The following is a 26,883-nucleotide window of genomic DNA, read 5'->3' on the forward strand; positions in this document are numbered from 1 at the left end:
ACACTAGGAGTGCATATAGCCCACTGACTTAGTCATTTAATGAAAAACATCAATGTGTAATGCAAGATTTGTTTTAATACATGAATAAAAACTGCTGTCCAAAGCAAAAATGTGCTGAAAAAAAAAATATATGTGGCCAATGTAATACAATAGAGGCCAGGAGAGATCACCAGGACATTTCTGCACTGTGATTAATAAAATACAGCAGCAATAATTTATAAAAACAGTTGGACTAATCAATGTAAATTCATTCCAGGACAACAGGACGCACCAGTGACCCGAGCCCCCTCAAACATGTGGCCTCACATACAAACTTACAGAAAACGGTTCATCATCAGGTATAAAAAAATAATACATTCTCAATAGTCTTTAAAATCATGATTGGAAAAAAGATGCGTAATACAGCCTGCATAATTCCCTTTAACAAAAAAAATATAATAATAATACAAAAAAATAGGAGTGTTTCAATCACTTAAGAGTAAGACAGCAGTACGTTGGTCATTACCAATATTATAAAAACTGCTCTTATAAAGCCATCCCATAAAACTCTACCATATTCATTAGGAAAGACACAGCATAAAAGTGGTTTTGCGTAAGTTGGAAGAAGATTGAAGAATGAGGTCACTATATTGATTGTCTTTTATGCAAATCAATTACTTTTAAAACACGTTCATCGTATTTTTTTTTTTTTTGACCACTTTGCTCAATTAAAACACTATATTAGCAGAGAATACTTGGTTTGTGACATTCACACTACAATTCCAGGGACACACAACGTTTACTTGCATAGTTCTCTTTGATTTCACACAAACGGTTTCAACACTGTTCAAACACCATCTGACGTCGCACATAGTGGCAGAACTCGCTCACAGCGCTTTCTCTTGAGCAGAAAAGCTTGAGAGAGGAATTTCAGCACATGAGGTCTGTTTTAAAGTTAGTGGCAGTTGCGAACAGCCATTGTACATGACATTACCACCGCAATACATCTCCTGACATGCATTAATACATGATCATCTCCACACAGACTGAACAGAAATACTTTATATAATCTTATATGAAGTAAATTTCTAGAGTATTTTCATAAAACAATTGTACATGAATTTAATATTCACCTAAGAGCGCTGTATAATATTCTACATGGTCATGAGTGGCAAGTACTGAAAAAGATTATTTGTTTTTTGGTTTGGACTGCAGTTTGGTGATGATGGTAGAATCGCTATGAATCTCTCAATCGCATGTGCCTTTTGTAGTTTGTAGCTCAGGTCTGAATGGTCACAGTGCGGTAGAGGTCAGCTTTTTGAGACCACGGCGCTGAGCCAGTGTGGAACAGCCCACTGGATCCAGGACAGGAGAAACATTTCTGTTCAGGGCTGAGTAAGTGGCTGCCATCGCTCCCTGAGATGAAGATACAGAAAACAGAAGATAAAGAAAATTCAGCCTCAAAAATAAGCCTTGAAGGGTTAGTTCACCCCAAAATGGTCTTTCTGTCATAATTAACTCAACCTTGTGTCATTTCAAATGCATTTTTAATCATTTCATTTTGGGAACATACATTTTAAATAAAGTCTGTGAGCTTCCTGCATGTCTGTTCAGCCAATACTGATGCTTTAAATTGTATATAAAGAGTTAAAACATTAAAAAAAAAAAAAAAAAAAGTAACTTTATTAGGTACACCTGTCCAATTGCTTGTTAATGCAAATTTCTAACCAGCCAATCACATGGCAGCAACTGCATTTAGGCATATAGACATGGTCAAGATGATCTGCAGCAGTTGAAACCGAGCATCAGATTGGGGAAGAAAGGTGATTTAAGTCACTTTGAACGTTGCATGGTTGTTGGTGCCAGACAAGCTGGTCTGGTATTTCAGAAACCGCTGATCTACTGGGATTTTCATGCACAACCATCTCTAGGGTTTACAGAGAATGGTCTGAAAAAGAGAAAATATCCAGTGAGCGGCAATTCTGTGGGAGCAAATGCCTTGTTGATGTCAGAGGAGAATGGCCAGACTGGTTCAAGCTGATAGAAAGTCAACAGTAACTCAAATAACCACTCGTTACAACCGAGGTATGCAGAAGAGCATCTCTAAAAAACACACAACACGTCCAACCTTGAGGCGGATGGGCTACAGCAGCAGATCACTCTAGTGCCACTCCTGTCAGCTAAGAACAGGAAACTGAGGCTACAATTCTTAAAGGCTCACCAAAATTGGACAATAGAAGATTGGAAAAACGTTGCCTGGTCTGATGAGTCTTGATTTCTGCTGCGACATTCAGATGGTAAGGTCAGAATTTGGCATCAACATGAAAGCATGGATCCATTCTGCCTTGCATCAACGGTTCAGGCTGCTGATGGTGGTGTAATAATAGTGGTGTAAACACATTGGATCCATTAATGCTAATTGAACATCGTGTCAACACCACAGCCTACCTGAGTATTGTTGATGACCATGTCCATCCCTTTATGACCACAGTGTAACGAGCCACATCATAAAGCACAAATCATCTCAGACTGGTTTCTTGAACATGACAGTGAGTTCATTGTACTCGAATGGCCTCCACATTAACCAGTTCTCAATCCAATAGAGCACCTTTGGGATGTGGTGGAATGGGAGATTCACATCATGGATGTGTAGCCAACAAATCTGTAGCAACTGCATGATGCTATCATGTCAATATGGACCTAAACCTGGGGAATATTTCCAGTACCTTCTTAAATCTATGCCATGAAGGATTAAGCCAGTTCTAAAGGCAAAAGGGCGTCCATTCCGGTACTAGAAAGGTGTACCTAATAAAGTGGCCAGTGAATGTACATAGCAATGTCTTCTGGACAGATCACTTTATGAGATGAACAGATTTAGTTGAGCTTTTGTTGTTCACTAATCAGTGTTTATAGATTAATAAAAGCCCAAATCAAATGCGTTTTTGATTTAAAGAATATTTTTGGAAATTGAGATTTATTCATCTTATGAAACATGAATAAATACGCTTTCCATTGATACATGGACAATATTTGGCTGAGATGCAATCCAGATGAAAATCTGATGGTTGAAAAAAATTTAAATAAATAAATAAAAATACTGAGAAAAATGTAAGTGATATAAATGAAGTGCTTAGCGATGCATATTTATAAACAAAAAATGGTCACTCTATACAATTGGGTTTCATTAGTTAATATATTGACTAACATAAACTAAGCATGAGCAAAACTGTATCCACATACGGTACAGTATATTACTAGGCTTTAGATCTCGCTGTACTACCTGGAGCCAATGCATTTAATTATCATAGTTTAACATTTGTTCATGGATTATTAAAAATCTAAATTAATGCTTAATGCACCATTAATTCATGCTTAAAACAACTAATAATGCACTACTTCATTAACTAATGTAAAACAATTGTTCGTTGTTCGTTCATGTTAGTAAATACATTAACTAACATAACCGTATTGTAAAGTGTTACCACTAAAGTTATTATTATATATTTACAGAAGGAAATGTACTTAAAATTCAAAAGATTTTTGCTATAAAAGAAAAATCCATAATTTAACCTGGGCCATTCCTACAAATATACTTTTGCAACAAATGTGACTCTTACGCGTTTCTAAAATGAATAAAAGTCTTTTGCAATGAAAAAGCATGAGTAAATGAACAAATGAGGAAAGAATAGTCATTTTGGGGTGAACAAACAGTTTAACGATCATAATGCCAAAATAACGATATATTTAGGCCTACTGGTTAGACATGGAAGATAATAAAATAATTAGTCAACCATTTTTAATATCACCAGTTTTACATCCGAGACCTTTATAACAAAGCAAACCTTCACTAGGTGAGGGGCGTCCTGCCGGTTGAGTTGGTATTTGGGTAACTGGTCCTTGTTGATTATCCATGGATGGCGAAGTACTTGAGCAGCCGTTAATCTTTTATGAGGGTCAACATGCAGCATCTTTGATACGAGGTCCTGTCAGTTTAAAGATGTTAAATTAAACAGAGCATGTGCATTCATCAGAGTTTTCATCCACAGCAACGAAGAAAAGAGGAACAAAGTCATTAATTAAATTCATTGGGCTAAGAAGCGTGTCAAACAAAAAGACAGCGTACAACCTTTGCATCATGTGATACAGAATTCCAGTATCCACCAGTCAAGGAGAATTTGCCACTGCCAATGCGAGCCAGAATCTCTTCCGGTGTGTCTTCTGGACCATTTGCAAATGGAGTGAATCTAAAGAAACAAGTATGGGGAGTTTTAAAAAATTATGATATGTACCAGGAATATATATTTAAAAAATCCAGGCAGAAAGTATACATTGACCTGTGCAGTGTGTTACTGTAAATTTGACTTTAAAATATTGCAATAGAAAATAATATCATTGTTTTTTCAGTTTTTTAATTAAACAAATCCTTCTCTGGTGAGCAGTTAGTTAATTTTTTAAAGATGAACTATTGAAACTATTAGAAAGCTAAAATGTAGACAAATTCTGACGCGATTTGTACAGTGAGTTACCGTACCCAGTGAGCATGGTATAAAGAAGAACTCCCAGACTCCAGATATCACAAGCTGCATCATAGCCTTGCTTTTTCAGGACCTGAGCAGGCAACACAAATGCAAGTCATAACAGTGTAGAAAATCACTGTATATATTACACAACAATAGACAGATCTATAGAGCCATATAATCTCAGGTACCTCTGGAGCAACAAAGTTAGCAGTGTAGCATGGTGTCATCAGCAGTCCATTTTCTGCTCGGAGTTGTTTAGCAAAACCAAAATCACAGATCCTGATTGATTCTGGGTTTCCAGATTCATCCACATACAGTATATTGCTGGGCTTTAGGTCTCGGTGGACTACCTGGAGCAAAACCAGTATAACCAATCAATTATAATTTAGGTTTTAATGCCATATCAGCAGCACTGGCTACATTCATGAAAACATTGATAATAAAATCCAATGCATCGTTTACAAAACATAGCAGTTTCTTAATAAATAAGCACTACGCATAAAAACATTCAGATAACAATACTAATAAAATATCAGAATTTAATTATATGATCACAATTTCAATTTAGTCAGTGGTATAAACTGTATAAAACAAAAATCTTTTATTCACCGCAGATATTATATAACAATATACAAAGTTTCTGTGTGTTGTAAAAGTGATTTTAATCCATGTTAAGTGTTCTTACCCCTTGGGCGTGCAGATACTCAACAGTCTTTGTAATGGTGTAGAGGACAGCGCTGGCTTCTCTCTCAGAGAAAAACTTTTGTCGGAGGATTTTATCCAGTAGTTCTCCACCTTTCATCAACTCTGTGACCAGGTACACTGATCGCCCATCATCAAAGACCTAATAATCCCAAACAGACTCAGAATAGATGCAGACAATACCTGAGACAGTCCAGTTATGGTCTTCTACAGAACAAATGTCACTCACGTCCTTCAGGGTGATGATGTTGGGATGTTGTCCGTACCGCAGCAGGATCTCAACCTCCTCTGTTGGATCTCTCCTCTCCTTTTTGATAATCTGCAATACAATCAGAACTATTGAGACATCTCTAAAGATAGTAAAACAATTCTTATAAATATATACAAGTTTTAACATTTTATTTGGAAAAAGTACTGCATTTATGTTATCTAAGATGTCACACAGGCACCAGAAAATGAAAAATATAGGTATCACCAAAATTAAATTTACTGTATAACAAAAGAAACGTCACTGAATTTAGACACTTAAATCATATAACAATATAGACTAGAGACTATTGAGTAGATTGAGGTAAAGTTGGTTTTATATTTGCACATTAGATCAGTGACAACTTAAGGCACACTCCCTTTTATTGTTTACCATGGTATTTTGAATATTCGGTCTGAAATGACATGCAAGTATGAATTGAAAACAAGATTAGCACTATTTATTTGACTGTGAACCATGCTGTACTTTGGTTGCTAATATGATTTAATCATTTAGAATTTGCAAAGAATATTTTTGAGAAATTACATTATTAAGGTGAAAGTCAGCCCAACTTTACCTAAATATTGACTAGAGAATATAAACTAAAGACTATATAATTATGAATGCATTAACTATGAAAAATAGATAATTTCCCTCACAGCCCAAAGGTATGCGATATAGGTAAATTGGGTAAACTAAATTGGCAATGGTGTATCAGTGTGTGTGAATGTGAGTGTGTATGGGTGCTTTCCAGTACTGGGTTGTGGCTGGAAGAGCATATGCTGTGTAAAACATATGCCGGAATGACCTCTGATAAATAAGGAGCTAAGCCGAAGGAAAATGAATGAATGATTTAAACTTATATTCTTCTGTCTAAAATATTAAACAGATTTCCTAAAAAAAAATTAAATTAAATAAAATTTTAAAAATAAAAAGTAGTAAAGTAGATCAAATAATATTGCCACATACTTATTTTAATGAATTTCTTAGATACACTTTCTGATTATTAATATTGGAATACAGATTAGTTCAAAAAATAAAAAAATAAAAAAATGTATATGTATATATGTATATATATATATATATATATATATATATATATATATATATATATATATATATATATATATATATATATATATATATATATATATATATATATATATATATATATATATATATATATAATTTATTTATTCATAAAAATGTCTTTTACAAAAACATATTTATAAAAGGCAATTAAATTATTTGCTTTAGGTTACTCATTACTTCAATTAATTAAGCATTCTATTTGATTACAGATATTTAATTTAACTATTAAAAAAGGAGCTCAGAAAAAAAGGAAGAATCCAGAAAAAAAATTACTGCAAGAAAGAAATCCAGAAAAAAAATTTTTTTTTTTGAGTTAAAGAAAATAAAATAAAAATACAATGGAAAATAAAATAGAAATATAATCTCAAAGTGCACGATCACAGCTTTTACTCAAAAATCAAGCAGCACAACTAAAATTTAAAACATCAAAAACCGATCAATATTATATTAAGCAAATCTCTTCTGCAACTGCCAAACCATTCAGAACTAATAATACACCTCTCTATAAAACTGTAAAAAACACTTTTACTATTGGACTGAATGGTTTTAAGTACAATCAGGTATGGTTCCAGTTTTATATCCACATTAGCCTGGTACAGAGTGGCACGATTACAACCATTCTCGCCCCGAATTCTTGGTTAGACAGCTGTGCTGAGTCATGCTGGCGGTGTGTGTCTGAGTGTGTGAGAAAGACATCACCACTATGTTGCCTGGATGCCAGTTTCTCCAAAGATGGCCAAGCAGAGGCATGCCATTTCTTTTTCTGTTATTTTAGAAGTCCCAAAATACAGAAATAAACTAAAACATGAAAAGAAAAAGAACCTTTCCACTCTTAAGAGGCCATTAATTGGATGGTTCACACACAGATTAAAATTCTGTCATCATTTATTCAACATTTACCTCTTCCAGACCTCTTTGAGTTTCTTTATTCTGTTGAACACAAAAGAAGATATTTTGAAAAATGTTGGTTCCCATCATCTTCCATTGTTATTTTTTTTCCTACTATGGAAGTTGATGTGTACCAGCAACCAGCATTCTTCAACATACCTTTTTGTTTGTTCAACAGTACAAAAAAAGCTAAAAGCTTTGGGTTTAAAGGAAGAGTAAATGATAAGGTAATTTTCATTTATGGATGAACTATCCCTTTAATCAAAGGTGTCCAAACTCGGTCCTAGAGGGCCGGTGTCCTGGAGAGTTTAGCACCAACCCTAATCAAACGCACCTGAACCAGCTAATCAAGCTCTTACTAGATATACTAGAACCTTCCTAGTAGGCGTGTTGAAGCAAGTTGGAGCTAAACTCTCCAGGACATCGGCCCTCCAGGACAGAGTTTGGGCATCATTCATTCATTTTCTTTTCGGCTTAGTCCCTTTATTGATCTGGGGTCGCCACAGCGGACTAAACCACTAACTTATCCAGAATATGTTTTACGCAGCGGATGCCCTTCCAGCTGCAACCCAGTACTGGGAAAGAGTTTGGACACCCCTGCCTTTAATGCTTCGATAGCACAGAAGAGGAATGCCTTTACCTTAACAGCATAGTCCATTCCTGTGCTCTTTTGCACACAGCGCTTGCAGACGGAATAGGAGCCCACGCCGATGTCTTCTTTAACTTCATATGCATCTGTGAACTGAAGTGTGCTCCGGTGGGACTGCTACAACAGACAGACATGCGCTTAATTCCCTTTGGTTCTGATGTTTTAGGTCTTTGAGAAGAAAAGTGTGCGAGTAATGCAAGTATACCTGGAGTATGCTGCTCATGTTGATGTTACTCTGAATGGGTGGCTGGCTCTCTTCTTCTACTCCAGTAGCAACAAAACTAAATCCTCTGAAGAGCTGATGGGCATTGGCACTTGGAGGGACACCAGGAGAGTCTGAGAAGAAGAATTAAAGAACGGAGCACAATTCAATTGTTGTGACAGGAAATGCATCTGTTTTTGGGAAGGGGAATGTTTGCATGACTTACCTCGTGGGGTTTTGGCAGTGAATTCGGAGTCAAAGTAGAAAGTGTCATCTGGCTTCTTGATGGCTGGCTTGAAGGGAGGAGGCAGTTCTTTTCTGAATAATTTCTACAAAGGTGGAAAAACACTAATTAAAATATATTTACTTGTAAAATAATAAATGCTGGGTCAGTTGAAATTTCTGTGTGGAGTTTGCATTTTCTCCCAGTGTTTGGGTTTTCTCTGGGTGCTCCGGTTTCCCCCACAAGTCCAAAGACATGCGCTATAGGTGAATTGGTTAAGCTAAATTGACCGTAGTGTATGTGTGAAAATGTGAGAGTGTATGGGTGTTTCCCCAGTACTGGGTTGAGGTTAGAAGGGCATCCACTGCATAAAACATATGCTGGATAAGTTGGCAGTTTATTCCCCTGTAGCAACCCCTGATGAATAAAGGGACTAAGCCGAAAAGAAAAAGAATGAAAAAAAAAATTTAAATAAATAAATAAAATTCACTTTTAAAAATCCTACATGGTATTGGCTAAATTTGATGCGTGATATTCTTGTATTCAAGTATTCAAATAATTATATTTTATATTAATTATTAAAAATTATATATTTATGTAATGAGTTTGCTAAAATAAAGATGTAATAGATCTTTTCTGATGAAATTAAATGTAATTCAGGCTAAAAAAAACTACATCAAGGTGCAAACAATTAGACTTTAAAGCCCTATTAATGACTGCAAACCTGAGCTAATTTTCTAACTTTGCCATTTTCCATGCTTTTCTCCACTCCCATCGTTCATATTTATTTTTAACTCCCCTCTTTTCAATTTCTCATGCAGCCCTAGTCTAAACGCATCTACATTTTGAAAAAAAGGTATGTGCTCGTTTTTATTTCTACTGGCCAATGATGATTATGAAAGACAATATGCAGAGTATGTTATACTAGCAATTACAGCTGTCAGAAGCATAGGACTGACAGATAAACAGTGCACTTTTAGCTTTAACCTGTGATTCATTTATTATCCTTATAAAAAAATTAAATAAACTTACATTCCAGTCGATTCTGGTAAAGAAAGAATGTCTTTTGATTCCTTCTACTCCATCAGGTCCAGCTCCTGAACATTCAGGAATGAACAGACTGACATTTACCAACTTTCCTCAGCACAAACAAACTTGTCTTTGAGGCTGATTAAATAATGAGCCGTCTCACCCAAGCGATTGCCAGGATTCCTTTTGAACAGATTGCGGAGCAGAGACTGGGCTTCAGGGCTGAGGAACTGAGGCATGCCCAGCTTCGCCCTGAAGGCACAAAAACCAACGTCAGAACAAAGACTCACTTATAAAAATCAGTGTTGAGGAAAGAAGCCTCACTTCAAGATCATCGTCATGGTCTCCTTTCGGTCTTTCCCTTGGAATGGAAGTGCTCCAGTCAGCATTTCAAACTGAGGTAATATGAATGCATTAGAATTAGCGCACAATGACCCAAATATTATTTTTGACTTCGGTTTATCTGAAACCAAACCATCTCACCATTAGCACACCATAAGACCACCAATCGGCACTCTGGGTGTGACCTCTGCGGTTGACAACTTCTGGAGCCATATATTCCACCGTACCACAAAACGAATATGCCTTGTTCTCATGGTCAATGGACTCTTTACTCAAACCAAAATCTATGCAACACACACAAACATACCAAATCTCAGGCATACTAACATATTTATCATTGAGAGACTCACTAAACGCAAAAAAAAAACAGGTATAACGTTGATCTATTATTATTTACGACCCAAATTCATCCATTATATTACAAGCAATACATTCTGCTGGATTGACAATACATGCATACCTGTAAGTTTGATGTGTCCATCATCATCCAAGAGAATACTGTAAAAAAAATTTGAGTACACATTAAAATATGCACTGCACTGGCTTTCTACTTACTATATTATATGGTGATTCATAAAATAGGTTTCACAAGAAATGTGCAGTGGTTACTATGTAGTTTGCTGCTGAACTTGCTGGGTCACCTCACATTGTATGTAATATGTATGAAAAACGCACTTTTCTGGCTTGAGATCTCTGTAGATGATTCCCAGTCCATGTAAATGGTCCAGTGCCAGAGCCAGCTCTGCTAGGTAAAACTTAACATCCTCCTCTGTAAACATCACCTACAATAGAGTGGTAGAACATTTATCTGTTCTTACATCATTCCCTTATGTTTAATGATTTAAAGCTCATTTAAATATTTACATGTAAAATTAGATTAACAAATACACTACAATTCAAACGTAATTTTTAAAGAAATTAATACTTTTTTTCAGGAAAGGCACATTAAATTAAATAAAAAATAATACAGATGAAAAACATTTATTCAAGCAAGTGCAAAAATATCAGAGATCACAAAATCAAAACAAATTCAACTATGATAAAAAGACATGCTTAAAAATGGCACTACATCAACAAGATTTTGTCATGTTTTTAGAATGGCTTATATTATTAGTAATACTTTTTCACAGATTTGAGTAATGGCTGCTGAAAAATGTACATTACACTCAATTTCACAATCTTATTGCAATTTCTGCTCCTATACACTTGACTGAATAATGCAGCCTTGGATACTTATAACCCTAAAAAAAACTGTTTTGAACAATTGTGCAAATGGTAGATTTATCAGTCCAGAGAAACAAAATTCACCTCTTTAGACAGCCGAGTGAAGAGATCTCCTCCTCTGAGAAAGTCCAGTATCAGATAGAGTTTACCTTCTGTCTGAAATGCTGGGGAAATCAAAAATTCAACATCTGTATCAAGGGTAGTAAACATTATTATCCAAGGCCTTGTTTGCACCTTGTAGTAAAGTTTACTTTTAATTAATACAGTTAATACAGCCTAAAGACTCAAATGTTTTTAGAAATTATAGAATGTGTTATTGAAGCCCACTAGCCATACAGCATTTAAACTTGGTGATTGTTACATTTATTCTCCAAACACATAGCTTCAGGTGGCAATGTTATTGTGAACACTAAGGAAGTTGTTTGGAAGCATGTCAATAACCAAACAGATCTCGCCATCTACTCAGTCCCATGGTATTTATATTTCCAACTATGGCAGTAAATGAGTGGCAGGATCTGTTTGATCACTGGCATGCTTTCAAATATCTTCCTTCGTGTTCAGCAGAAAAAACTAAACATATATGGCTTTGGAACAACCTGAGGGTGAGTAAATGGTAAATATAACAGCCGAAAAAACTAAACATATATGGCCTGGAACAACCTGAGGGTGAGTAAATGGTAAATATAACAGCCGAAAAAACTAAACATATATGGCCTGGAACAACCTGAGGGTGAGTAAATGGTAAATGACAGGGGGCAGTTAACTGGGTGAGGCAATGGAAACATAATAATTGTAACTAACAAACAAACGAATACAATTAATCCAGATCATAAGCAGATAAATAGGAAGTTCAAATTAAAGTTGCAACAAAAGTGGCTACCATGAAGTGTGAGAATTTGTTTAGTGATAAGATGTCAATGACTCACCATAGTGCAGTTTAACAATAAATGGATGGTTGACCTCAACTAGGATGTCCCTCTCCATTTTTGTACGCACTCGATCTCGCACTGAAACCACACACCAGATTATAAACGAACATTATTAATACACTTGAATTTCCTTCAACCATGTGTGTGCATTCAACAGGGTTTCTGCAGGTTTTAATTGAAGACTAAGATATTTTTAAGACTATTATGTATGAGATTTAAGACTTATACAGGCTAAATGCTAAGGATTTTATTTTGAATATCCCAGTTAGAAAAGATTTTCACTTGCCCTATCAAAAAATGATTTATATTTAATAACAATAATTTTATTTAATTATTTTTTTTAAATATATCCATTCACAAACCCTATAACCCTTACCCAGAACAGAACATAGCTGTCAGTTACTTCAGTCTACAATAATAATAATTTAATAATAAAAATATAGGTTAGGTCAGTATCCTCAGCAGTAAATAAATGGAGAACTTTTAAGCGAATGTTCCTTTAAGGAAAGCAATTAAATGCTATTTTTAAATAAAAAGTTTTAATGAGATGGATTGTTTGTGATTTTATGGGCATTAAGGGCCAAAATGGGTAGCTATACATGAACAAAGGAAAATAAGACCTGTTAAAACAGATTTAAGACCTACAACACAACATTTCAGTAGATTTACGACTTTTTAAGGCGTAAAATGTATCTTTTAACATTTAACAGACTTTTTAAGACACAGCAGATACCCTGTTTAATGATGACAGCCAAACACACCTTTTAACGTAGCTTTCTTTAGCACTTTCATAGCGTAGAGTTGTCCTGCATCAGGCCCAGAGATCTTCTTGACAAGGAACACCTGCACAAATCCAAACCATTATGAACTAAAGCCAATGTAACAATGCTTAACGAAACCAACAGTTTCCAGTAGTTCTCCTCATATCTGAGCAGTTTATCTAACCTTGCCAAAAGAGCCCTGACCCAGCACTTTGCGGAGCTCAAACTGCCGTGGGTCTGCTTTCTCCGAGCCCTCTTTGACATGATGAGTGATGCTGATTTCCTTCACCGAGCCCTCATCCTGTGAAGGTGACAGAAAAGATATGAGGATGATTGTGTCAAACATGCGATTCAACACCAAACACACACACCTCAGTTCTCTTGCTTGGTACTGTTAGAAACACATTAATGACAGCGGTGTAAAAAAACAACAACAACACTGAAATCAAATGTCAGAAAACACCAACATCACTTTATCACCTCAATACAAACTCATGCCCAAAAAGTTACAGACAGTCAGGCAAACACACACACACACCCACACAATGATAAGATGTTAAAGAGAAGCCTGGATGGCTGGTGTCTCTGCAGAGGAGCGATGTGTCAAAGCCTGTGGAAGGAGAGAGACAATAAACACCACAAACAAGCTTCAATCTTGGCCCATCCAACTGACATACCAAACACCCTCAAATGAGCAGAAGAAGAGATCATGAAGGGCACAAACACTGACACAGAGAGATGCTGCTAAAACGCTAATTAGTGGTAAAATGGGTTAGTCAGAGCTGAACGCCGGCATTCTCATTCAAATGGGATTTTTTAGCTCTGCTTCCTCCTCTCCCTTTTATCTTATTATCTTATCCTCCCTCTCTCTTATTCTTATGAAAATATGATTGGTAGTAACTTTTAATCCATGAACACATAGTTTGATAAACAGATTGCACACACACCAGTCTGTCATGTCAATATGAATGAGAAGGAGTGGTGAATGATATGTGGTTTTGCTCTTGATGATGGAGAAAGACATCAACGTCCACCACAGAGGTAAATATAAATGTAAAGGGTATCTATTGAGCTTTTGTTGTTTATGGACATACACCCAAAGCACTTTACTATCATGGGGGGGGGGTCTCTCCACACTACCACCAGTGTGCAGCATCCACTTGGATGATGCGATGGCAGGCACAGGACAACGGCGCCAGTGCGCTCACCACACACCAGCTATTGATGGAGTGGAGAGACAGTAATAGAGCCAATTCGGTGGATGGGAATAATTGGGAGGCCATGATGGTAAGGGCCAATGGAGGGAATTTGACCAGGACACCAGGATTACACCCCTACTCTTTTACGAGAAGTGCCATGAGATTTTTATTGACAGAGTCAGGACCTCAGTTTAACATCTCATCTAAAAGACGATGCTTACTGAAAGTTTAGTGTCCCCTTCACTATACTGGGGCATTAGGACGCACAGAGACCACCTGTTGAATGTCCCCTGCAAGCCTCACTAACACTTCCAACAGCAACCTAGTTTTCCCATGTGGTCTCCCATCCAGGTACTGATCAGGTCCAGCCCTGCTTAGCTTCAGTGAGTAACTCGTCTTGGGCTGCAGGGTGATATGGCTGTGGCATAGGTCAGAAATTAGGGATGCACGATTATTGAAAAAATCTGACAATGCGATATTTTGTTTTTCTGCATATATATATATATATATATATATATATATATATATATATATATATATATATATATATATATATACGCACACATACATACATACATACATACATACATACATACATACATAGACATACGAGTAAAATCTCACCAGAATAGCTCCATTTGGAAAGAAATCCTTCATTTAGATCAATTAAGTTGATTTTGTAAGGGTGTGAATCATGTATAAAAATAATAAATAAGATCATAAACAATAAAACAAGCTACAATTATTTAAATAGATCAAAAAAGTTAAAAAACAAACAAACAGTGCTTTATGGTTTTCCGTATAGTCAAACAGCTAAAGAAATGGAATAATGAAATGTAAAATGTCTTCACTGTATAAATAATTCAGTCAAATTATTCTTCATTAAAGCTACAAATGTACTTTTTTTGTGCCTGAATGCTTTACATTCCCTTTAAATGCCTCTAACACACATGCAAATGATAATGTTTCACTCTTATTGGTATACTTTGCAATGACTCCATGAAGTAGTCGTCTCACAGATGTTTTTTACACTGCATTACTATCTGGGGTAGCGTTTCATCACACTGCGAAATGTATCGGCGACAGGCAGTTTCACAGTGCATGACTTTACAACTTTGTCCCAATCCGCAAACTACATCTCTCACAACCAAACACACGTGAAAAGTGACATGGAAACAATGCAGAGTATATCATGCGTTATGAACTAAATAATGAGAATGAAACCTTTTCTAAACTTTTTTTCTTTTGACCCGGTTGTGGTATTGCTCAGATAACGTGTCAAAAAGACACGGGTGCTCCTGCCAAATATACACTAGTTTTTTTTTTCCATTTCATGGGTCCAAATAGATCAAAATGAAGCCCTTTAACTTCTCTCCAACCTCCCACTGGCCTGCAGATACCCACACTAGTGGATGCTGCTCTTGCAATGGCTGTAGGTAATCGCTGATGTTATTTTTAATCAGAACACATTTCACACGTCATGATCTGAATCGCAGACAGGTCCAGATATTTAGCATGTCAAATATCTAACAGGTGTTGGCGACTCATTGGTGATTCACTCGGATGGCATCTTGAATGGTTCACACTGTGTGATTGTTACTCACGTGAACGAGCACTGATTAGACTGTGATTTCAGGCATTTGTCTGCGATTTCTCAAAACCTGTCGGTGGGTCAAAAATCGGGGCTAAAATCATGCAGTCTGAACTCGGCATAAATCTTATGTATTGTCAACTGTTGTGCAGATCAACTATAATTAGGGCTGGACGATATGACAAAAATTTATATCACGATACATTTCTTAATTTTGGTCGATACGATATAATTTGATATCGATTTGGACAATATTAAAAAGCCAGGAAAAAATTGGCAAGACTGCACACAATGGATGTCTGTACCCACAAATGTCTGCAAACTGAATTTGCAAAGTCTATAATAACATACAGGCTCTTACAAATTTTTTATAACTTGAAATAAAAACAGTCCAAAAAAAATGTTTACTTTTTTTGTATTTAGCCTTTACAAACAAGAAATATGAAATAAACTATAAAATAAATAAAACTCTCAGACTCAGCTTTTGACATTTCTCATTATGATGGTGCCTTGAATACAAGTTATCTGCTGTAAAAAGTCTGTTACTTTATGAAAAATACATTTATGGTTTGCATCAAACAAAAATGAAGCATTGTAGTAAGAAATATTTTTTTGCTCTATTGTTTTTATATGCATGTCAATTTAATTAATAATATTTCTGCTACAAAACAAACGAAAGACTATAATAAATCATTAAATTCAATGATGAAAGCTGCAAAACAGTTATCAGTAACTAATCAACCTTCACCACATGTCATGATCGCTCTCATCGCTGCCATTATTTGTAACTTTAGGTGGGGTTTGCAAACCTGTGTACTTTTCACTCTTCAGCCGTTTGCATTTCCCGCGGTCACAAAAGCTTCCTGTCATCTGACAGCGGAAAGCCTTGAGGGATTGACAGCTAATATTAACCAATATAGTGGCAGAGAAGACCGATTCAGCACGTTTAAAAAAATAAAATAAAATAAAAATATCAAAACTACACCCATTATATGCAGTAGCACAAATGCTCCCAAATATATTATGAGGTCGCATAGATTAAATTTCAGACGCATATGCGACCAAAATGGTCGCAACTTCGAGCCCTGTATATCTATGCTAATTTATATTGAAATACCGAAAATGGGTTAAAACTTATATCACCGTTATTGAAAAAAATCTACCGCGACATATTTTGATTTAGAACTATTGTCCAGCCCCAACTATAATCCCAACTCAACATTGCATATCCTGCGATGTGACTATTGCAGACACACACATTGCAATATTGATACTCAAACAATATACTGTTCTGCCCTATCAGAAATGCTGAAAAGAAAGCTGTGGAACAAAAACCGGCAAAGCAATATTTCATAAGTAAATGAATTTGCTATATGTATTCAAAATCAAAAATAATTTTGAGCCAATTTCTTTTAACAAACTCAGTCTTTTTATCCTTTTGCCTTGCCTGTGTTTTTTGGGAAAATGCGTACCTCATTAATAATCAATGCTTCCCTCCTGACCTGCTTTCACTAGCAGCTCGAGCTGTTAGAATAGTTAAAAACCCATCAAATGACTGACAGTGTCAACAGTAATACAAGGACGTTTTAATAAGCAAATTATAAAGCGTTAAAGGACATACAGACATCAGTAGATCATACATCATGCACTTTAGCATGAATTACACCATATTTAGCAATCGGCATAAAGAAGCAGAATTATACATATAAAATATTGCTTCAGCCAAATTTACACTAAAGGTGGAGGAGAAGTGCCTGTCATCCTGTATACTTTAGGAGTTTAGAGGTGATGAATGCATTTGCTAAGGGCTGAGGAGAATCAGAGAAAGCCAATTTTTTAGCCTGGCTTTTATGCAGCAGGCATAAAGAAGACTTAAAGAGCCCCTATTATGCATTATAAATGGTCATATTTTGGGGGGTTCTACAACAACAGGCTAATACGCATGCAAGGTCAAAAAACACTTTTATTGTCTTATAATATGCATTTATTTTTACCCAATTATCTCAGCGACTCCCATATGATTTGTTCAGCGATTCATTTGTTCCCAAACCCCTCCTTTGCGTGAGGCTAATCTGCTGTGATTGGTCCAATGACCCAGTCTGTTGTGATTGGTCGACTGCATTCAGCATGAGATGTAGAGAAACGCCCACACGGTTAAGTAGTCAGAGTACATGTGTGAGCCCAATGCAGGAATACAATAAAGCAATGCAGTTAAACACCAGCATATTACTCTACTCTTAATCACAACCCCAATAATAACAACGACATGCATTCAGTATTAATCCACACAGTGGCAAAAGTTGAACTATTTTGATATTTGACTGCAATATCAATATCAATATCACAGCAATATCTGTGTGTAGGAAAAGCTGATGGTGGATAAAGCAAAGACAAACGACAGAGGAGCATGAGTTCAGAAACGCATTTAAATCGGTAAAGGAAGAAGCACGTGTCGTATTTTCGCATAAATAGCCCCTACAGAACTAATCTGAAAGATACAGTACAAGCACTGATCTATAACAGATATTTGATTATAAGCAATGCGGAGCGATTACAAGTTACAACATTCTATTAAACAGATATTTCGCAAAATACAGAAAATGAAGCAACAATTTTAATCCTACACAACATCAAGTGTGAAGAAGAAACGCTTACAGGATCTGGAGGAAGAAGAGACTGGTCCATACAAACTGTGTAACAGTTGCTGACAAAGACCCATACATTAGTAGTCTTTCCTGATTCTTCCTTTAATAACAAATGGCCGGCGAATCAGCTGCAGAGTAGGTTATTGTATCAATCATCAGTGTTGGGTATACTGTGGTGTTGTGAAAATGAACTTTAACAATTTATTCCCCACAGCCGCATGTCTGGCCATCTCTCAGTGATAGTAATCTTCACATCATGACCAATCCCACGATCCCTCGCACTCTGCTAGTGTCTGAAGGGAAAGGCGCATTCACATTTTTTACTGGATCCAGCAGCTCATATTTGGTATTGTTTCGTGTCGACGTCGATATACGAATTGGCACAAGATCTGGATGAACGACGAATCATTTAAAGGAATCTAATCTTTTATTTTTAAAAAAATCTATATTTTTAAACACGGTACACTTTCAGATTTAACCCACAGCTGGAAGTTCTCATTCACTTAGAGCTGTGTTACACACTGCATGGAAGGTAATTTTCAAAAACCCATAATAGGGGCTCTTAAACATGATGTAGAGACACGTCAGTTAAAGGAAGAACTGCATGATGTGCATCACACAGAAATTTATTTTGTTCGTTGTACAATAAAATATTTTGAAGTGATTTATATGCAGTTGTAAGCCTCATGTATCTTACAATACTTCCATAAACACAACAAAACATTTGTACTTTTAAATGCAAATAAATCAATCAACAATGGGGCCTTCAAGAGATTTGGGAACAGATGATTTGACTAAAGGGGCTGAACTTTTTGAAGAACCGAGCTGAAGTGTGACCGAGGATGATGACTGAGGGACACCTCACAACAGGAACAGGAAGTGAGTGTGGGTGTTACACACACACTACATCAAAAACATGACTCTCAACAGTCTTCCTTCCCACACGCACACACACAGACACACAATAGGATGAGCCTAAAAATACACTGTTCAAAGGATTCAGGACAGTACATTTATCCAGAAAGAATTTATTTTATTTTTAAACAAAGACACATGAAATGTATTAAGTCACTTGAAAGAATGCAACTGTTATTAAAAAATCAGTTTTTAATGACGCTAATCGTGCTAATCATTTATTTTATCAAAGAATTCTGAAAACTAAATATCCAACAACTTACATTGATAGACAAAAGTGTTCTTTAAGTCACTGAAAGATCATTAAATTGTAATAGTGTTTCATAAAGTCATCATTTACAGCATTTTGAGCCATTAAAGCAGCCTTTGGAGACAATCTGCCCCATCAGCTTTATATAAAAAACAAATAATTTTGCTGGCTTGGTGGAAAATTAAGCTCTGCTTGATGTGAATGCTGAACATCCTCTTCTCCTACTGACTGTTTGCCATGTCACTCATCCAACAGGAAACCAATAAAACCAGGCTATCCTTTGATACAGGAAACGTGATGATAAAAGCTCACTAGCTTGCATAGGAAACATATCTTTAAACTGAAAGATAGCAGGGCATTACAGTAGATCAAATTGTCCGTATGATTTGACCAAACAGCTTGTCTGATACCCTATGGACTTGAACTGTTGTGCTGTATCCATCAGCATTATTTCTGACAGCCATATTCTGCATACTACACAGACTCAAACAAAATACACACAACTGCTCACCAGACGACATGAATTTCTTCATTTGAATATAATTAATTCATATAGATTGAGTGGGAAGATTCTGTATGGGAGTGAATAATGTTTTTAAAATAAAAATTAAATAATAATCAAATGCTTTATGGTTTCCTGAGGATTCAGTCAATTTAAATACAGAAAAGTTTCAATCAAAAGGTAAAATAACACTGCATCTTCATTTTATAAATAATAAAATACAAATTATATTTAAATTGTAACGTTACAAATAGTATATCACGCCCGAATGCTTTAAACTCTCTTGTAAAGCTCACACAGTCCCAGGCCTTAAAAACAAATGAAAAAAAATAAACTTTTACTCTCGTATGGTTAAACTCTGCAGTATTAATGCTAAATCGATAGATTGTGCAGCCTACACAAAACTGATAGAACACATTCACATAAATAAACACACACGCACAGTCAGTCAGTCAGTCTTCAACTTACGTGAACAAGAGAATCATCCTCAACCATGGAGTCATCCTACAAAACAGAAAAAGAAATGATGTTAATAACATAAAACCTTCGTACATTTTATTATTACAGAAGCATTTACAGAAATGGTTTCAAACTCAATTCCTGGAGGGCCGCAGCTCTGCATAGTTAATCTCCAACCACCTCCAACTTACACCTGCTTAATAGTCTCTAGTAGTCTTAAACACCTTGATTATTTGGATGAGATGTGTTTGATTAGGGTTGGAGCAAAACTGTGTAGAGCTGTGGCCCTCCAAGAATCGAGTTTGAGACCTGTGATTTATAAGGACTATGATTACGTCAACAGTTACTAAAACATTATGTACAGGATAGGAGCTGCACGATACTGGAAAAAAAGTGACATTGCAATATTTCATTTTTCTGCGAAATTGAGTATAATTTCACAAGATGACTCAAATGGCTCTACTTGGGGGGAGGGGGGGGGCTAATTTTAGACTAATTGAGATCATTTTATAGAACATTTGCAGAAACTATTATATTTGATAGAGTATAGAAAAGATACACATAAAATAAACTGTTTTATAGTTTTCTGGGATCCTAGCAATAATTAGCTACAAAAATTGAATAGTCAAACGTTAAATAACAGTATAGTAAAATAACAGTATCTATAATCTAATCGTATATACAAAAATACAATTAATCTTTCTTAAAAATTACAAACAGGGGGTAATGGATCACGGTTGATCAGCGATACGTACGGATTACCACCCACAGTACGGAAAGCATGTGACCAGCAGATTAATAACTTTTTTTTAACTTGTAGGTTAATCCAACATTTATAACAACTGCAGAGAGATCGCCTCCCGCATCATTCAAATCACGTGTATGAAAGCATTTTGGATTTCCTGTAAAATATAATGATGATGGAAAAAGTTGTGGTGGGACCTACCTAAATGCTTTCTTAGGTTATTAATTAAAGGTGTTTTCGGTCACTGCTTGTTTAGTCTGCATTAATGCATTCAGTGTAAAGCTGCACACTTAAAAATTAAAAGATCTCAATTCAAACCCACACAACATGAGTAAATGATAATGATTTGCACAAGTTCATTATTCCTTCGAAGCGCTGCATTCAAACCTGCGCTTGATTGGGAGAGTTTCAGTTTTTACACTTTTTCAGTTCGTTACAAACAATTAAATATCACAGAAGTACTGGAATAACAGTTTCTATTTCAGTTCAGATGTAAACACTGATGTTTATGGTAAAGAAATCACCATTTAATGGAACCTGACGCTGGTGAATGTTGTAGCAACTACATTGTGTAACCAATAGGTGGCGACAAACCACCATCAAAATTTTGTCACTGAATAGGTTTTCAAAAATGATCCACCTATAATAAAACATGTAGTTTTATGTGTGAATTGTTGAAGTATTAATTGAACATTAATATGATATGTTGTATAAGATGTTAAATTTCTATATTTCGCATTATCAGCAACAGTAGCAAAGATCATTTTTTGTATTGAATATTTTCCTTTTTTTCTAGCTGGTTCTTACTTGATTTTTATTTTAATTCAAATTACAGGTTCTAAGTTATGCTTATTAAAAGCAATGGTTTTTGCAGTAATAGTTTTAATAAATGGAAATCAAATGACATTTGTCTCCTCCCTTTTTTGCTGATCCGAAAAATGGTTTGATCCGTGACTCAAAAACAGTAGAGTGATCCAAACCGTGAGATTTGTAATCCGTTACATCACTAACAAACATTATAGTTTATTGTGCCCAAATGCTTTAAACTGGCATAAAAAGCTTACATGAGCCTTAAGAAAGAATGCAAATGTCAAAGTTTTTGGTAAAATTATGGAATCACTGCAACCTGTAAACAAAAATACAAAGGTTTTTCCAACTGTGTCTACTGGTCAATCCTGCAATGTGATAATTGCAAATGCACACACTGATACATTGACACGTCGATACTAAAACGATATATATTGTGCAGCCCTAGTACAGGGCATTACAAATATAAGGTATAAAGTTAATTTTAATGACAATAAAATCATAATTATTGTAAATATTATGGCTGCACAAGGGATAATGACCATTTGAAATGTCAAATTACCTTACCACATGTTGACATACGAGTAAAACAGCACCGTAAAAAATTGTTATTTACGTGTAGTAACAGACCGGGTGATTATTTATAGGTCCACACAAACCACGCAGGACGGCTATTTTAAGAACACAGGATTAACCCGGATCAAAGGCACGTTAATTAGGGAAAGAGTATAGCGATGACAGAGGGCTAACAAAGTACAAGAGACAATGCATGTTATGATTTAGCTAGTCTATAATGACATATTTATCCTAAAAGAAACAGCACTTAAAACTGTATTCCGAGTGTAAAGGGTGTTTGTGCCATACTCAAAGTTACACATGGAGGATAATCCATAAATGTTTTGGATCATTACACACGAGGTTTGAAAAATGGTCAGCATATTTATGCTCTCCAAGGCTACATAATAGGGCTGAGCAATTTGGCCTAAAATCTAAATCTCTATTAATTGGACATTTTACCTTGATTACGATTAATGAACAATTATTTATTTATTTATTTTATATTATTATATTTTATACATTTATTTTTGTACAGTAAATATGCATTTTTGTTTGACCTAAGCTGCTCTTGTTGCTCAGTTGTCTCAGTGTTTAGGCTGTCCATGCTTGACATGTTGGCAGAATAACTTAACGGAGCAGGGTCACGAGACTTTACGCGTGGTGGGTAAAGTAATCAAAAAAATGACCTGGAAAAATTAAATCTATTATACTTTCTGAATGTCTATTTCAATTAATCACCCAGGCCTACTACATAATTTGATTGAAAATACAGCAATATAGATATTATAAGACAAAATAACCAGCCTCCGCCACTGAGACTGCAACTCTGCACAAGACGTTTGGCCAGCGGAGAAATTAAAATGGTCGTGCCCAACTGAGCCTGGTTCCTCTCAAGGTTTTTTTTCTTCACTTTCGCCATTTAGTGAAGTTTTTTTTTCCCTCTCCGCTGTCGCCACTGGCTTGCATGGTTCGGGATCTGTAGAGCTGCGCATCGTTGGATTTGCTCTTCAGTGTTTGGACTCTCAGTAGTGATTATTAAACCACACTGAACTGAGCTCAACTGAACTGAACTTAAACACTACAAACTGAACTACACTGTTCCTATTTACTGTGACCTTTTATGTGAAGCTGCTTTGACACAATCTACATTGTATAAGCGCTATACAAATAAAGGTGAATTGAATTGAAATAACTGTTTTCAACTTAAATGTATTCCTAAGGCGGCAAAGCTGAATTTGTCTTTATCTAAAGCACTTTTAAATGCTTTATTAAAAATTAATTACAACTGAATTTACAGCAGCTATTCCTCTAAATGTTCTTTGATAAACAGAAAGGTCCAAAAACAGCATTATTTATTTTTTTGTGTAAACTTGTGTGACCTTTTACACACTTCTACATATATTTATTTGGGCTTAGTGCAATTTTAATTTGATGGTATATTAAATCTCCCATCCAGATAGCTTCACAATAAAACAGGAAACAATTATTGAAATGTAATCCAGGGACTAAATCTGAACACAGATGAACAGTTACAATCCTAAGGGGCAAATAATTAAAGTCGAATTTGATCAAATGCTGACAACAGCAAGTCCAAGAGTCGAATTCATTGAAATCTGTAGAAAGGAATGAAGATAAATTCCAAGATATTTGAAAGAAAAGTCCTGTCTTAAATGTCTTTAAGCTCTTCTTAATATACATTTGAAGAGGTTTGGAAGAATGTTCTCTGTGTAATTCTTCAAGGCTTCTTATGGTCCAACATTTTAACAAATTTTTGCAGAGTTGCCACTGAATTTTTCCGTAAACTCACATTATATATATATATATATATATATATATATATATATATATATATATATATATATATATATATATATATATATATATATATATATATATATATAAAATAATCATCATACATCAATGTTTACATAACTAATCATTTATTTTAGAAAAATTGTGCAAATCCCCAGTAGTAGTAATAGATATTACACACATCTACTCATGTAGTAATGCTTATTAATAAAATAAATCAACTTGAATCAAATGAATGCATTCTTTATCTTAATATCTTCTGGGATTTTGTGTTGGAGGCTATGTTTAAAATTGCACTGGCAAGAATTTGAATTCATACATTTTGGGAGTACATAGCATTTCCTATTAAGCAAAAACAAATAAGAACGAAACGCAGCTTAAAAGAATTAGCTTTTTAATACATCTTTTCTTTATTTATTTCGTAAATTATTTTATTCTATAATTTTATAAATCAAGTTTATATAAATGCTGTTATGAGGCTGATGTTTCATAACCCAAGTAACACCCTGGCAGTGTCTCAAAAGCTAATGGGCCCTCTGTCTACCTAGACAGCATTTGGGGGTATCATAAAGCACGTTTGGCACATTATGGTATTTCTAGGCATGCCTGTGACGCCCAAAAATGTTGTTTAGGTATGCAGGCAGTTCACTGGGTTTTGAGAAACAGCCTGTCAGCGTGTATGAGAAGTTAGTTCCCCACCCTCAGCTTGCCCAATGCATACTCAAGTCAAACTTCAACCAGCTTCAAAAACAAGTTAAGTATCCTTTTTAAGTAAGAATGAACCAAGTTAACTTGCATCGAGTTGACACACACACACACACACACACGCGCACACACGCACACACACAAACACACAAGTTCGTACGTACAGGGCTTGTCTGGTCAAGTCTTCGACGGCTTACACATTCTCCAGCTTTTCCAAGTAGCAAAGTACTCTATGCTAATAAAATGTCCAAGTTAACATTTGAAAGAAACACGTCGTGTTGCTTTTAAAATTCTACTGAATAACTACGAAGCACACACATTCCTGCCTTTTACGTTACGTGTGTGAAGAGTAGAGTCAACCTGAAACTTTGTGTTTAAATACAGTCTTTGCAAACTGTAAGCTAGCAACCCGAGTAAGGTTATGCACTTCAAGTCTGTACACTGAGATTTCCCTGCTGCAAGAACTGTCGGATTAAACATGATGTTGTACAATCAGCCCGCATAAACACCCAGCGGTGTCAAAAACATAATAAAAACCTACCTCATTCTCCATATGCCCCACCGGCAACTTCTGCCAGGGGTCTGCACACTGCGCCAGTGGCATCTTCAGGACCCGATCTTTAACTTACGGTCACCCCGTGAAGTGATTTGACGGTCTGTCAGTCTGTGTAAAGTTGCTCTTAAAGAGACCCACAAAGAGAATGATTCTTTTCTAACGCGTAATTCAATCGCGGATTATGTTCAAACGCCTAAAGGGAAGCTTTTTACTCCTAACGCGTCCGGTTCCTCTTCGCAAACATTCAGAATATGTTTTTAACAGGGGAGTAAAACACTTCCGTTTTCGCTCAACATGGCGTCTTCGCCCCGTTCACCTGTCTGTCAGAACGAGGCTGTATATACGTCATCGCACGTCATAGAGCGGGGGGCTCCGTAGCCACCCACTGACACCTTCACTGGACATTTGTGCTCAGGTAAAGTCTAACTTGAAGGAATTATTCTTAAAAATACCTTGGTTTAATACATTAAATGTATTGTTGTAGTGCCTTTAAAGTCTACTCGATGACGCTGAAGTATCATTGTCCTCTTTCTTTTGCTTGCACAGCAACTTCATGCTTTCACTTAATTATGTTTTAATAAGAAAACACACATCACACACACGCTTCTTAGTTAATAAAGTGCACAATCAATAAAAACACTGCAGAGGGACGGAAATCACAACACCAGGCTGATAAATACTCATCCAGCAGTGTCAGAGGGCTTAGAATAAAGCTGATTTAAGCAGGATTGGGCTTTATTTTCTCTCCGTTTTTTGATCAGACCCAGTTCATTTGTGACCCATTTTTCCAAAGCGTTTTTGTAATCATGCATTACACGGGAAGGATACAAGGCTCTCATACATTTAAAAAGCTCATATCTTGTTAACATTTCATATTAAATTACCTTGCGTTTCTATTATTACATTTAATAGATGATTAATCGTGAAGTATCAAGTATGCTACAGTGAAAACAATACAAATCCTGACACTGAAAGGATGCATTTTATTCAGAATTGCGCAAATTATTGCAAATATTTGAAATTCGGTGCAGTTGTTTTTATGTAAATGATAAAATATGTAATTCTAATTTAAAAGTTAAATATCTGATAGGAATTAAGTTGAACGTATGATGGCATGAGATTTTTATTGCAGTATAGCTAATTTTATTTGTGTCAAGTAGTATTTTCATTTAAAATAAATGTTTTTTTATTTGAAAACATTTTAAAGAGCCCCTATTATGCATTATAAAAGGTCATATTGTGGTTTTGGGGGTCTCCAACAACAGGCTGATTTGCATGCAAGGTCAAAAACACTTTCACTGTCTTATAATCTGCATTTATTTTTACCTAATTATCCCAATGACTCCCATATG

General features: G+C 35.6%; 1 protein-coding gene across 2 annotated transcripts; it reads right to left on the reverse strand.

Moving 5' to 3' along the window:
• Window positions 1-55: 55 nt before the first annotated feature.
• Window positions 56-25,842, reverse strand: rps6ka3a (ribosomal protein S6 kinase a, polypeptide 3a). Of its 2 annotated transcripts, none has more exons than XM_056457701.1 (22): window positions 25,517-25,842; window positions 20,358-20,393; window positions 12,972-13,088; window positions 12,788-12,869; window positions 12,024-12,104; window positions 11,182-11,261; window positions 10,549-10,655; window positions 10,334-10,371; window positions 10,015-10,157; window positions 9,856-9,926; window positions 9,695-9,783; window positions 9,535-9,599; window positions 8,506-8,608; window positions 8,283-8,413; window positions 8,069-8,191; window positions 5,431-5,520; window positions 5,185-5,343; window positions 4,688-4,849; window positions 4,511-4,587; window positions 4,106-4,223; window positions 3,822-3,962; window positions 56-1,395 (listed from the first exon to the last, which is right to left on the reverse strand). In XM_056457701.1, the coding sequence occupies exons 1-22, from the start codon at window positions 25,577-25,579 to the stop codon at window positions 1,273-1,275; spliced, it is 2,199 nt and encodes a 732-aa protein (XP_056313676.1). In that variant the 5' UTR covers window positions 25,580-25,842; the 3' UTR covers window positions 56-1,272. The 2 variants fall into 2 exon arrangements, with proteins under 2 accessions (XP_056313676.1, XP_056313675.1); XM_056457700.1 differs by having other exon boundaries at window positions 8,069-8,194.
• Window positions 25,843-26,883: the final 1,041 nt, after the last annotated feature.

This window comes from Danio aesculapii, chromosome 5 (assembly GCF_903798145.1).
Source record: "Danio aesculapii chromosome 5, fDanAes4.1, whole genome shotgun sequence".
NCBI lineage: Eukaryota > Metazoa > Chordata > Actinopteri > Cypriniformes > Danionidae > Danio > Danio aesculapii.

Excerpts from the sequence above, each read along its gene's own strand:
- rps6ka3a (XM_056457700.1), bottom strand. The coding sequence starts at position 25,579 with ATGCCACTGGCGCAGTGTGCAGACCCCTGGCAGAAGTTGCCGGTGGGG. Across the intron at positions 12,105-12,787 it reads AAAGAAAGCTACGTTAAAAG|TGCGAGATCGAGTGCGTACA; the intron begins GTGTGTTTGGCT and ends GTGTGGTTTCAG. Across the intron at positions 8,195-8,282 it reads ACATGAGCAGCATACTCCAG|CAGTCCCACCGGAGCACACT; the intron begins GTATACTTGCAT and ends TGTCTGTTGTAG.